Below are 11,682 nucleotides of genomic sequence, written 5' to 3'. Positions count from 1 at the left end.
CTGATCCAAAGTCCCCATTACAGACTGTCCTTAATCTGATCATTATCTGCAGTCTGACTTCTTGACACTGTAATCTAGAAAGTCGTGAAAAAAAACAACCAGTAGTCAGAGTGTAGGCCTGCTGTCAGAGACATTGCCACAGGCCAACTCGTGACAGCAGATAGCAGATAAACTACACGTTCTCCTCCAGTGTTTGCTCCATCTCTCATTGTGATCAAGTGTTTGGTTTGATCACCATCAACCCAATAAATAATTTTAACAGGGATGTTGTGAGGATTATGGTGCTAAAATGGTAAATTGAAATCTACTTGCATTGCACGTTCACACTGCAGGCACCTATTTGTACAATAATGGCAGTGGCTACCATCAGTACTGACAGCCATAATGTACACATGCCTTTACTACATTTGTAGTAACACAAATAACAGACGTATTCACAGTCAACATGTTTAATAGTCATTTTGAAACATTTGATTTGGTTGTAATACCTCATTTGACATCTTCATAGGAGATTTGGAGACCTGTGCTTCAGGAAAAGTGGACATTGTGAACAGCATTATGTCATTTTATCGTCCCACTTTCAAAACCTAATTTGATTTGAGGCTTTAAAAAAGGGAACCCTAGAAGATCCTAAAAAGATGCTCAGGAAACGACACGCAGTGAACAATCAAAATGAAAAGATTTAGAGAAGTAGGCCAAGTGATGCATTTACATGGCAGCTTGAGCTTTTTGTGCCACTGAACATTACCCTCTGCCTCTTCCTTCTCTCAGCACCATTAGTAGGGAGTCTCTCTCCCTGCCTCTCAGTGTCCGGGCAGCATGCCTTTCCTCTTCGGGCTGGCGTACTCAGCAAGAGCTGCTGCGTGGTGACAGCATCTACTCAAGCTTGAAATCTGAGCCCATTATGTCAACAGATGTTACAGACAGACAGGAGAGCAAGCGTGAGAGAAGGAAAGGCCGAATGTGAGCAGACGGAGAAATACATTCATAAAGAAACTGATTATAAAGTTAATTAAAAGGAAAATAACATTGAGAAGCAGTTATTTGTACAGCAAATGAATGAACAATAGCCCAGAGATAAACAAATGCAATAGTGCATACACTATAAGAACAATGTTTTTAAAAGGCAATGGATTTCTTAAAGATAATCGTAAACAAAGAACTAATTTTTGGGGCGGGGGGCTTATTTGCTGCATAGAAGTCAACAGTGTATTTGATCCTTTCCAAAAAATAAATAAATGTTTTACTGACATCAATGGGCACTTCTCCAAATAGTTATAATCAAAAGGAAATTTGCCAGTAGCATACCATAAAACAAACCATGATAGATGCTGCTTCACAAAACATTTGAGCTCCAACAAGCAAAGACATGTGTCTGCGTTTCCCTTTCGACAATTTCTAAAGTATCAGCCTTCTGATCTAAAAAAAACGCCAGGCCAATTTGGTGATGATGGGTAATAAAGAGCAACTAACCGGCACACACTCCATTTATAATAGCCTCCTTACAATTTAAATTGTCAAAAATACTGTTTCAGTTAAGTGGCAGATTACAGCCTCACAGAGGAAATGCTCTTGGTCAAACAGACGTTCTCTACAAAACACCACAGCACACACAAAGACACAAATATCTTCTGTCAAGTCACCTTTGCTTGAAACTGGGAAAAGCGCTGGAGTTCAGTTTGTTGTAAAACATTTCTGTACACAGAGCAAACAAGGACATTGCAATTGGACCCCGGCAGAAGTTTTTTATGGGGTAAAGCGTGAGTCTTGTTTATCATTTTTGAACAGCAAATGGTCACGGCAAGCATCACACACTGACTGTTGGCCCCTGTCAGAAGTGCAATTTCATGGCTGTCTTTAAGTCATGGAAACTAGTGTCCAAAAAAATATTCCCAGAGAAAGTTCATCAGCTTTACGATTTTCCCTTCCTCCTCAACAATCAACAGTCTCCATCACTCCGAGCAGGCTTTCCCCCTTCAGATGCTTTCTCCTATATATATATATATTATATTATCTCTAATCCCCCTCTTTCATGAACTTCAGTAGCAGTTCATAGGTGGCATTGATGATTCCCCAGGAGAGGAGGGAACGGTGGTAGTTAAGGTGGGCCCCCCTGAAGAGCATGGCCATGCTGCCCCCCCTCTCTCTCCACACTGTGAGAAGTACCTCCCTGCAAGGCTGGAAGGCGCCACCCACTCGAGACTGAGCCCGGGACTTAACCACATTCAATGGATAGAACATAATGCCAAGGGCTGCCCCAAGCAACCCCCCACACACAAAATCATTAACCATGTGACCTGCCCGGCTAGAGGCATCTGGGAGCTGCTCCTTAATGGGCCCGCGTAGTCCGAAGAAGAACACATTGCTCGGGCCATTACGTAGAAGTATGGGCACCAGGCCGCGGTAGCACTCCCTGACACCGTACTCAGTCAGAAGTGTCCGGAAGGTGTGGACTGTGTTGTTGAAGCGCCCGTGATGCCGGTGGTCTTGTAGGAGAGTCTGCACGCGCTCAAACGGCGTCAGGATGGCCTCTGCTGTTCCCGCCAGTGCTGCCGCGAAGCTTCGTGTGACCAGCTCCGGCACACCGCTGCCATCGGCGCGGTCTAGCAAGACCCTCGAGAAGTCCTCGTACAGGCCAAACATGATGGCCACTGTCGTGCTCTTCTGGAGCAGTGGGGGCAGCAGGCCCCGGTAAAGATTCCTCAGCCCATCCCTCTGGAGCTGCCGCACCGCCTCAGTGGCCAGCACACCGTGCAGTTGCTGGCGGAACAGCACCTTCTGGAGGGGGAAAGTCAACATGATGTTGGTAAAAGCCGCAACAGAGCCGCAGACATAGTGTTTCCTTCGAGCACCCAGCACGGGACTCAGAGCTCCAGCAGGCAGCAGGGAATGGCCTCCTTGAGTCAGGGCAGCCGTAGGCTGAGGGGTCCGGGCCGACTCAGTGTCCATGGTGCTAACAGCCATGGGAGGCTCAGTGTGCCGCAGCCCCCAACATTACATCAGCAACAGCCTCTTTTCTAAATTATAAGACTCTGTGAAAGAGAGAGGACATATGAATGCTTTTTGTTAAATTATTTTTATGGCTGGAGTATGACCACCATGCACAATGAAAATCAGGATCTATATCTCTCTTGCTCTTTTACTTGATAAAACACATAAATGTAACAATTTATTTTCAAACATGTGTGATGATACACGTATTTGAGAAATAATGCAAAAAGTATTACAAATCAAGTATAATACTTATAAGTAATATTACAAAAGTGTCAACCTAATCACAGGGCAGAACTGCTAAACCATTAGCGGCATAGAAAGACACTGGGTCTATTCATTTCGTTTAACTACAACGCAGCACATTCTTTATTTTACAATATTTTATTATGTTCTATAATTTTGGATTTAAGAGCTATTGGGAGAACCTTAGTAAAAACACACATCCGCTCAAATGAATGTTCTCTGAATACCTGTCACACATAACGTGACGTTGTCTTGGGAGTTTTCTAAATGTAGACCAAGGAAGAGATAGTGGTGGCAAGGTTGTTAGATGTCAAAACAAGTCAACCAGACTCCAGAAATACTGACAGTTTCCGGTCAGGAGGAAATGCTGCCACATGGCTACTGACCTCTGAGAGCCTGTTATGTAATTTAGAAGTTACATTGGTTTAAAGTACAGTACATGTGTTTGAAGTTTCGGTTAGGTTCCATATTGTACTACTTAAGAGAATTACCCCCATGCCATTTTACAGGAAACACTGAAAGAAAAAACACCACATTGGGATATCCCTTTGCAATCATCGGACCGTTTATCTTAGCTAGGATCATTCTTTGGAGAGACACGCCCTCGGGAAACGCTCCCTGCTAACGAACCTGTCGTGTCATGCCAGTTGTCCAAGCACGTTCTGTGTCAGTGGGCTGAGACGGGCACAAAGGCCCACCGTCACTTAACGCCGCCTTATCGTAACAAGGACATGAAGCAATATTTCTTACTGAATGAATAGTGGGCTCGACAACCTAAAAAAAATAAGCGACGCGCTAGCATGCTTAGCACTGAAGCTAACGTTAAACCGCCCAGGTGGCAGGTTGTTTTTAATCAACTTAACTTGGTCAACGTGAGCTCAACACTGCTGGCGACTGGGCCTAGTTGGGTGTTTTAGAAACAGTCAATCGGATGTTTGAGGTTTAAGAGAGAACACGATCACAGGGTCGCATTAAACGGCTGTTTGTTACAGATAAATACGCGGAAGTCTTGCATGATAAGTGTGTGTCCTATTCAGAGTAGACGGGCAAGCGGTTAACGTCTGGTTGGAGGCTTTGTTGACAGCGACTGAACGTCACCAATCAAAAGAGCGGCTCATTAATCTTTTCTTTACCTGCCGTCAACGCCAGATGGTGTCCTGTCCGTGGACAGGTGGAGTGCTGCAGTGTTTTGCGAGGTAATTGGACAACAGTTGTAGGTCGTGTCTGCGCCCTACCAGCTGCAGCCGTTGACCGCAGCAAAATGCACATTCTGCGCATGCGCACCAGCAGATCTGAGGCTATGTGGATGGGTCTGTAGTCTCCTTTGGGCTCATTTCACCCGTACACTTCTAAAGTTTGTTAGTTGTAGTGCATAATAGTATACAGTTGGAACTGGTAAACTATATAGGTTGGTGGATACGTAGAACAGATTAAGATTGCAGCCATTAACGCTTAAATGATGTTATTTTGTCCGCCGTAAAGCAGAATCTAGCGACATTTTTACGACTGGTGTGACGTCATTATCGTAAAGCTAAAGACGTTGTCGGTAAATAAAGGTTTAACGTTAGCTTTTTTTCCTAATATTCAGGATTGTTTTAATGTACGCAAGTTAATTGAACAACAGCACGTCGTATGTTGACCAATTGTACTAAATAGTCAGTAATAGTCAGCTAACAGTTTATTGCTAACTATGTTCCTACATTTTGCACATCTTTCTTTAGCTTAACGCTAACGCTGGCTAACGTTAACTGTTAACGTTACAGCTTGCACTTCAAATTTATCCACCAAGACATGTTCTTGTGATACAACTATATGCATTAACCTGTTTTCTGAACTGCCTGTGGGTTTAATTGTGTCGCCCTACCCACCGAAAGCTAAGTTAGATTCATGCGAAATGTCAGCGCAAAAAGATTGCGAGTTTTTGGTGAAGAGAGCCCGGGATCTTGTCTCTGATGACCCCTGTGCGGCCAAAGCCTGGCTCATAACTGCCAGAACCCTTTACCCTGCAGACTTCAACATACAGGTAACGCGAAGCCTTTTTTAGTGGTAAAAAAAATAGTAAAACCACTGGGTGCATTAAGTAAATGTGTCAGTCCAGCATCATCCCACGTTTGAAGTGCGTGGACCCCATACTATGAGGCCATTGTTCTAATTTGCTTGACGTCATTTCACAGTATGAAATGTACATCATTGAACGCAACGCAGAGAGGACGGCTTCAGCGGGCAGACTGCTGTACGACATGTGAGTTACTGTGTCGACTATTTTAATATTAATGCTACGTGGTACAATGCCAGGTTCCCGCTTTCACTGACTGACCTAACTGATGCAAATGATCTGTCCGCCTCTTCAGGTTCATTAACTTTCCAGATCAGCCCGTCGTGTGGCGAGAGATCAGCGTCATCACAGCGGCACTCCGCAGTGACTCCCAGGACAAACATGCGCAGTTTCTACGAGGTGAGAGGAGAGGAGTGTGACGAGGCATTGTTGGTTGTGCCTATTTTTATCTGTTTGTTTGTCTCACCCAGGGCTTTTCGAGACATTGCCGGGCCGTGTGCAGTGTGAGATGCTACTGAAAGCCACAGAGCAATGTTTCAACACTTTGGAGAAGGCAGAGATGCTGCTCCTTCTTCTCAAGCGCTTCCCTGACTCTGTGGTTCAACATGGAGTATGTAGTAATGACATAGCCCTTGTGTGCTGGCGTTTGAGCCTAAATGTAACTAAAACGGTCACTTCTAACTTTCTGCTATATGTTTAGATCAATCTAGGAGAAAAATTGTTAGAGGCGGAGGCGTCGGAGAATGTGGAGACGCCTGTCAACTGCTTCAGAAAACTTTTTGGTGAGTAAAACTAATTACTTTCTTTTTGTACAAAAATCTGCTGTATGAAATTGATTTCAAACAGATTCTTCCTCTTTATTACAGTGTGCGATGTCCTTCCTTTGGTCGTAAACAACATGGACATGCGTTTGCCGGCCAGCCTGATGCAGAAGTACATGCTGAAAGCAGCTGAATTCTACATCGGCTACGTCACCCGGGGACCCTCGCCTGATGTACAGACACAGGGTAAAGCACTACGTTACATCGAGTGCTGACTCAATGTCCATATATCCTATTTTTTGCCTGTCTGATATATTTGTTTGTTTGTTTCAGGCTCCCAGGAAGGTGGGTCTCTAAAGTCACCCACTGTGTCCCGTGGCTCTCAGCGGCATGTGATTGACGGTCTGTCTGAAAAGTCGTCAGTGGTAGCAGAACCTTGGGAGAGGCTGTTGGATATCCTCGCCGTGGTCGGAGCGCGCTGCGAGTGGCAGGGAGACAAGGGACAGAGGTATCTGTCTCAACGCCATTCAGATATAACGTTGGTCTTTTGGAGGCTGTTGTTTTGAGGTTTTGTTGAAATATACTGAGGTGTTTTGGGTTTTCTACTATCAGCAATATTAATAAATGAATAGATGTTGGGTCAGACCACATAAAAAAGAAGAGGCCCAACAAGAGTCAGAGTAGATCATAATGGAATCTAGCTGTGAAAAATGTTTAATAGATTTAAAGATAAATTGAGCAATTCTTGTAAAGATATTATCAGATGATGGTTCTTTTATCATCAAGAGCTTTGTCCAAGTTGGAAGCATAGGAAAATGATTATGTTCATTCAACGCAATACTTCTTAAATGCATTTATATAACATTTACCATTTACAATGAACTGTTTTTAAAACAGGGTATTTCTTGTTTTCTGTACCTCTAGAAGCTATGTGGACATGCTGCAGAGAGTGAAAGAGCTGTGTCGCTACCTGCCCGGTCTGGAAGGAGACACACGGTCCCGCTGCTGCAGTCAAGTGGTCATTTGTTCTGCGCTCGTCCTCTTCCGCAGCGCCTTCCTATACGTCTCTGCTGTGCAGCCAGCACTGTTCCAGGGTCAGCCTCCATCTTCGCTGGTTCATTCAGATCCAGTTCTTCAGGATATGAAAAAAAAAATCCCAATGATGGGTTTCTGTTTTGCAGGTGTGAATGCGTTGAGCTCGGGGCCGTGGATCCTTGTAGAGGACTTGAGCTCGGTGTATAATGATGTGGAGATGGAAAGGGGAGCAGTGAAACATGCACATAAGAAACGCAAACTGGCCGATGGGAGAGAGAAGACGATGGTGAGCCGACGTTACAGTAGACCTCTGGGATGGTTTTAATGTTTCAGCATGGTAAAACTGCAAGGTTGTGCTCTGTGTGTTTATTAATTATTACCCTGTGCATTTGTCATTATAGAGCTCGGATGATGAGGAAGGTTTGGGAAAAGGCCGCGGTCGACACATTTTGGTGAACAAGACGGAAATGCCCGGATGGTTGGAGACTCTGGACAGCTTTCGCACAGCGAGGGAGAGCTGGGAGCTTCTTCACTCCCACGATGGCCTGGAAACTGGTAAAGACCTCTTCTGTTCACGTGTTTGCGTTTTCCAAACCCAGACAGCGTCCAGCCACTTGTACTGTGTACCAGAAGTTGAGGACCTCAGCAGCTGCACATGTATTTTTATGACTTCTTAACGCTTTCGTGAACATCAGTCTTTTAAAAGAAGACGTAAGGAAACATCATCAAAATCATTTGTTCGTGTGAAATTTCCACAGAGTTTAAGAAGATCTGTGCCTCTTGGAAGACTGACAGCTGGCTGTGGTTCAGAATATTCCTCACCGACACAATCATATATCAGGCAAGCAGCAGTTCTTCTAATTCATGTTTTTTTTTTATTTGTTCGTGACGAGGAACCAGCTATACTTTTTATGTCTTTAAAACTGTATTGATCTGTGAGGAAATGTGGTAATTTGAGGAGCAGAAGACACAATACATAGCAATACATATATTTGAATTTATACAATATTTAAAGAATGGGACCAAAAGAAGTCAACAAGTGGAATGAACTCAGTAGATGCATTATGTAGATTTGCGGACTGGGATGTTAAATAAATCTCTTCCCATGTGGCTCATTGTTTTGTTTGTGTGTCTGTCTCCAGGGACAGTACCGTAAGGCCCTCTCCAGCTTGCACCAGATGGCTGCAGTGCAGCAGCCTCTGCCTGGACAGCAGAGCCCCTCAGGTCAGGGCAGCCTGGAGCACCACAGGGCCCTCGTACAGCAAGCGTCCTGCCACTACGCACTGGGAGAGTACAGGGTACAAACACACACACAACATGGCGTTTCCCTATTGTGAATGTACGCCTGGCCCAAATATATATTGTGTTGTATTGAGCACTAAATGTTGTTACTATTCCTATTCAAATGGATTTATAGCCTGTCGCTACTGTAAATCTGTTGTTCTTATTGTAATGTACAAAGGAGGTTATTTTGCTTTCGTTATTCTAAAATCTGCTAAAGTTGGTGTTGAATATAATGCTCTATGGGCCGTTCTCCAAGAATATATCTATAACTCCAAATGGCCTGCAGGTGGCATCGTAGTTTATTATATTTTAGAAGCACACAGCTCCGACAGAGTTCATATGAAGGTGAAACTCGAAAAATTAGAATATCGTGCAAAAGCTCATTACTTTCAGTAATTCAACTTAAAAGGTGAAACTAATATATTAGTGTGTGTATATATTATATAGCCATAATCATCAAAATTATATCAAATAAAGGTTTGAAATATCTCACTTTGCATGTAATGAGTCTATATAATATATTAGTTTCACCTTTTAAGTTGAATTACTGAAAGTAATGAGCTTTTGCACGATATTCTAATTTTTCGAGTTTCACCTGTATTTATGACACCTGTATGTATTTACGACATGGATACTGAGATATATCAAATTCCCCAGAAGTAAAAATGTGTGTATGGTCATCAATAATTTATATTTGGACAAATATATTTCCCTAACACACAGACCCCTACAAAAGGATTTACCGGAAAAGTGACAATGCATCTAGACATTATATTTCATGTGTTTTTGTTAAAGAAATAGACTTGCCCCGTCCAGACATTTGACACACGTGTGTGTGTGTGTGTTAATCAGATGGCCTGTGAGAAGCTGCTTGATGTTGTCGGGGCTTTGATGCCCCCGATTCAGGAAGCAACCAAGACTTCAGAAGATCAAAGCAGAGTCAAGACCAGGATGAGGAAAGGTAAGAACCTACTGATTCTTACCTGTGAACAGCTTTTCATTTTTTTTAGCTAAGTTGATATTGTATACATCTGTTGTAGTACAAAATGTTTTGGTATGAGTAGTAATTCAAATCAATATAAGGAAACCCATTATGATTAAAACTACATATTAACAAGAAACTCACTTTGTTAAATCTACCATTGTCCCTGGATAAATTAATCCTATCAATCGCACCAGCTATCGTCTATAACTGGAAATAAAGAACCCAAAACAGTGACTTATTTCTGTCCTGTGTAGGTAACGACCTGAGACTGCTTCCCTGCACCACCAAAGCTGTGTTACCTTTCTGCCTCCAGCTGATGTTAGCCTGCTTCAAGGTATTTAAACAAGTTAAACCTGCAGAGATGCCTGATTTGTCACTAATTGTGTCGCTCTTTTCTTCAAGACCATGAAGTTATTAAACCTTGTATAACCAACTTTCTCTTTTTCCCCCATTTGGTGGGATCAGCTCCGTGCCTTCACAGACATTCGCGACGACCTGTCCCTCGGCCACGTGGTGGTGCTGCTGCAGCACGACTGGCCACAGGGCGAGAGGCTGTTTTTGAAGACACTGGAAAAGATCTGCCATCAAGGCAGTTTCCAGTACGAGAATTTCTTCAACTATGTCACCAGTATCCTTTTTTCTTAACGCTCCAGCCAAGTCAAGAAGCTACTGGCCAAACATGTAGACAAATGGCTTTGTAGATTGCCTTGTCTGCGTTCTCTCATCTTGGATGTTGGTTTCCATGAGCTCATGACTTTTGTCAGACATTGACATGTTGGAGGAGTTTGCATACCTGCGTACTCCAGAGGGCGGCAGGATTCAACTGGAGCTCCTTCCCAATCAGGGAATGCTGATAAAGTAAGCCATTCGGAAGCATTTCAGTAGCATTGTGACTCTGCGCACTCCCGGTGTGTTGCGTTTAAAAAAACAAAACAACAACAGTGATATTAATTGGAGATCTAAGTAGACGTGTCCTGGAGGTGAAAATGTACTTTTCGGCGGGACATTAGAAAGGAGTTTATGGGATAAAATAAAGCATCTAATCAAACTCCTTATTGATTGCTTTGGAAGTTAAGACACCTAAATGCACCCGCACTGACTGAGAGTTGTTGAATGTTGCTGTCTCTCAGGAACCCCAGCCCCGCCCTGGGGGCGGAGTTAAATACCCTTCTGCTACAAGGGGTGCAGACAATGGACAGGTACCCCAGGCCCCCCCACCCACAGCCCCCCCCCCCCCCCCCCCCCACAGTCACCCTCCCCTCATTCTCAGCTTCAAGCCTTGTCATCCCTCCAGCTTTGATTTGGGCCTTTCATTTCACATCCAGGATGAGTTTGATATCCTGTTGGCATTTGTTTATTTGAGCCATTGCTCGTCTTTATGTGGTCATCGTTGTTGTTGTTCTTTGAGGATGATGTTGGTCTTGTTGTTCTGTCAATTTAGATGTTTGCCTTTTCATAACACTCATTTCATTTTTGAATATGTTTTATGTATTTTTATTTTTGATGAAACCTTTGCTGATTTATGAAAGTATCTTTGATCCCATCTTTATTCCATAGATCTCAAATCATATCATAATAATACATCTCTGACAATATGTATCTGTATTGATTTAGTTCCTTTCCTTTTCAGACACCACACTGTGACCCGCGGGATCACCAAGGGAGTGAAGGAAGATTTCCGTCTGGCCATGGAGAGGCAGGTGTCGCGCTGTGGAGAGAACCTGTTCAGTGTGCTCCACCGTTTCTGCATCAACGAGAAAATTATCATCATCCAGTCTCTCCCTTGACACACCTGGCACCTTTTGTGTGGCAGCTGGACTGACGTTATGCCTCCAACACAGGACACACTTCCAACTATCTTGTCTTCATCATGCATCAATGAACTCATTAGAAAACATTCCTTGCCTTATAAGTGAACCCCTCTTTTCAGAGCGCAGGTGAGAATGCTGGTACTCATGCCATTAACATATTATGTGTGTAGTTTTCTTCTCAACGTGTGCAAAAACACATTTGAAGTGTTTATAATCAAATTGTGATATTTGTGGGAGTCAACATTGACAAAAGAACTGAGTGTATTTTTGATATTTTTAAGTTTATTGTTTTTGTTACAAATATGTTAGCTCATATAAATGTTTCCATTAAATGTCCTCAACATGGTTTTAAAAAAATGGAAAATGATTTATGTCAAGCTCAAAAGATGTCAGTTTGTCTTCAGCCGTTTGTACAAGATTGAAAATTCTACCCTCGACTGTCACACTTCTTCTTCACTCCAAAGCACCCATGACCTTTTTACTTAATGCTTTTCCCCTTTTAAACTCAAACCA

The 11,682-nt window shown here is 43.2% G+C and overlaps 2 protein-coding genes across 3 annotated transcripts; one reads left to right on the top strand and one right to left on the bottom strand.

The window, feature by feature from the left end:
- Window positions 1–1,865: 1,865 nt before the first annotated feature.
- On the bottom strand, window positions 1,866–4,497 carry LOC119210593 (mitochondrial nicotinamide adenine dinucleotide transporter SLC25A51-like). The gene is made up of 2 exons (XM_037460763.2): window positions 4,371–4,497; window positions 1,866–3,032 (listed from the first exon to the last, which is right to left on the bottom strand). Exon 2 carries the CDS (start codon window positions 2,962–2,964, stop codon window positions 2,017–2,019), a length of 948 nt encoding a protein of 315 aa, XP_037316660.1. The 5' UTR covers window positions 2,965–3,032; window positions 4,371–4,497; the 3' UTR covers window positions 1,866–2,016.
- Window positions 3,864–11,646, top strand: ints10 (integrator complex subunit 10). Of its 2 annotated transcripts, XM_037460761.2 has the most exons (19): window positions 3,864–4,433; window positions 5,112–5,260; window positions 5,412–5,479; window positions 5,589–5,692; window positions 5,764–5,903; window positions 5,994–6,075; window positions 6,160–6,300; window positions 6,388–6,562; window positions 6,979–7,148; window positions 7,236–7,375; window positions 7,491–7,644; window positions 7,848–7,930; window positions 8,232–8,387; window positions 9,226–9,334; window positions 9,613–9,692; window positions 9,824–9,986; window positions 10,123–10,216; window positions 10,489–10,557; window positions 10,989–11,646. In XM_037460761.2, exons 2-19 carry the CDS (start codon window positions 5,132–5,134, stop codon window positions 11,143–11,145), a joined length of 2,214 nt encoding a protein of 737 aa, XP_037316658.2. In that variant the 5' UTR covers window positions 3,864–4,433; window positions 5,112–5,131; the 3' UTR covers window positions 11,146–11,646. The 2 variants fall into 2 exon arrangements, with proteins under 2 accessions (XP_037316658.2, XP_037316659.2); XM_037460762.2 differs by lacking the exons at window positions 3,864–4,433; window positions 10,489–10,557 and having other exon boundaries at window positions 4,790–5,260; window positions 10,989–11,644.
- The last annotated feature ends 36 nt before the right edge of the window (window positions 11,647–11,682 follow it).

Source organism: Pungitius pungitius, chromosome 2 (genome assembly GCF_949316345.1).
Source record: "Pungitius pungitius chromosome 2, fPunPun2.1, whole genome shotgun sequence".
Lineage (NCBI taxonomy): Eukaryota > Metazoa > Chordata > Actinopteri > Perciformes > Gasterosteidae > Pungitius > Pungitius pungitius.
Note: the sequence above shows the minus strand (reverse complement) of the source record. Positions and strands in the feature narration are given on the sequence as shown.

What these genes read in the sequence shown, in the direction of transcription:
- ints10 (XM_037460761.2), top strand. Translation starts at nt 5,132, where the DNA reads ATGTCAGCGCAAAAAGATTGCGAGTTTTTGGTGAAGAGAGCCCGGGAT. An exon ending in GCAGCCAGCACTGTTCCAGG is followed by an intron (nt 7,149 to 7,235) that starts GTCAGCCTCCAT and finishes TCTGTTTTGCAG; the next exon opens with GTGTGAATGCGTTGAGCTCG. An exon ending in TTTCTTCAACTATGTCACCA is followed by an intron (nt 9,987 to 10,122) that starts GTATCCTTTTTT and finishes GACTTTTGTCAG; the next exon opens with ACATTGACATGTTGGAGGAG.
- LOC119210593 (XM_037460763.2), bottom strand. Translation starts at nt 2,964, where the DNA reads ATGGCTGTTAGCACCATGGACACTGAGTCGGCCCGGACCCCTCAGCCT.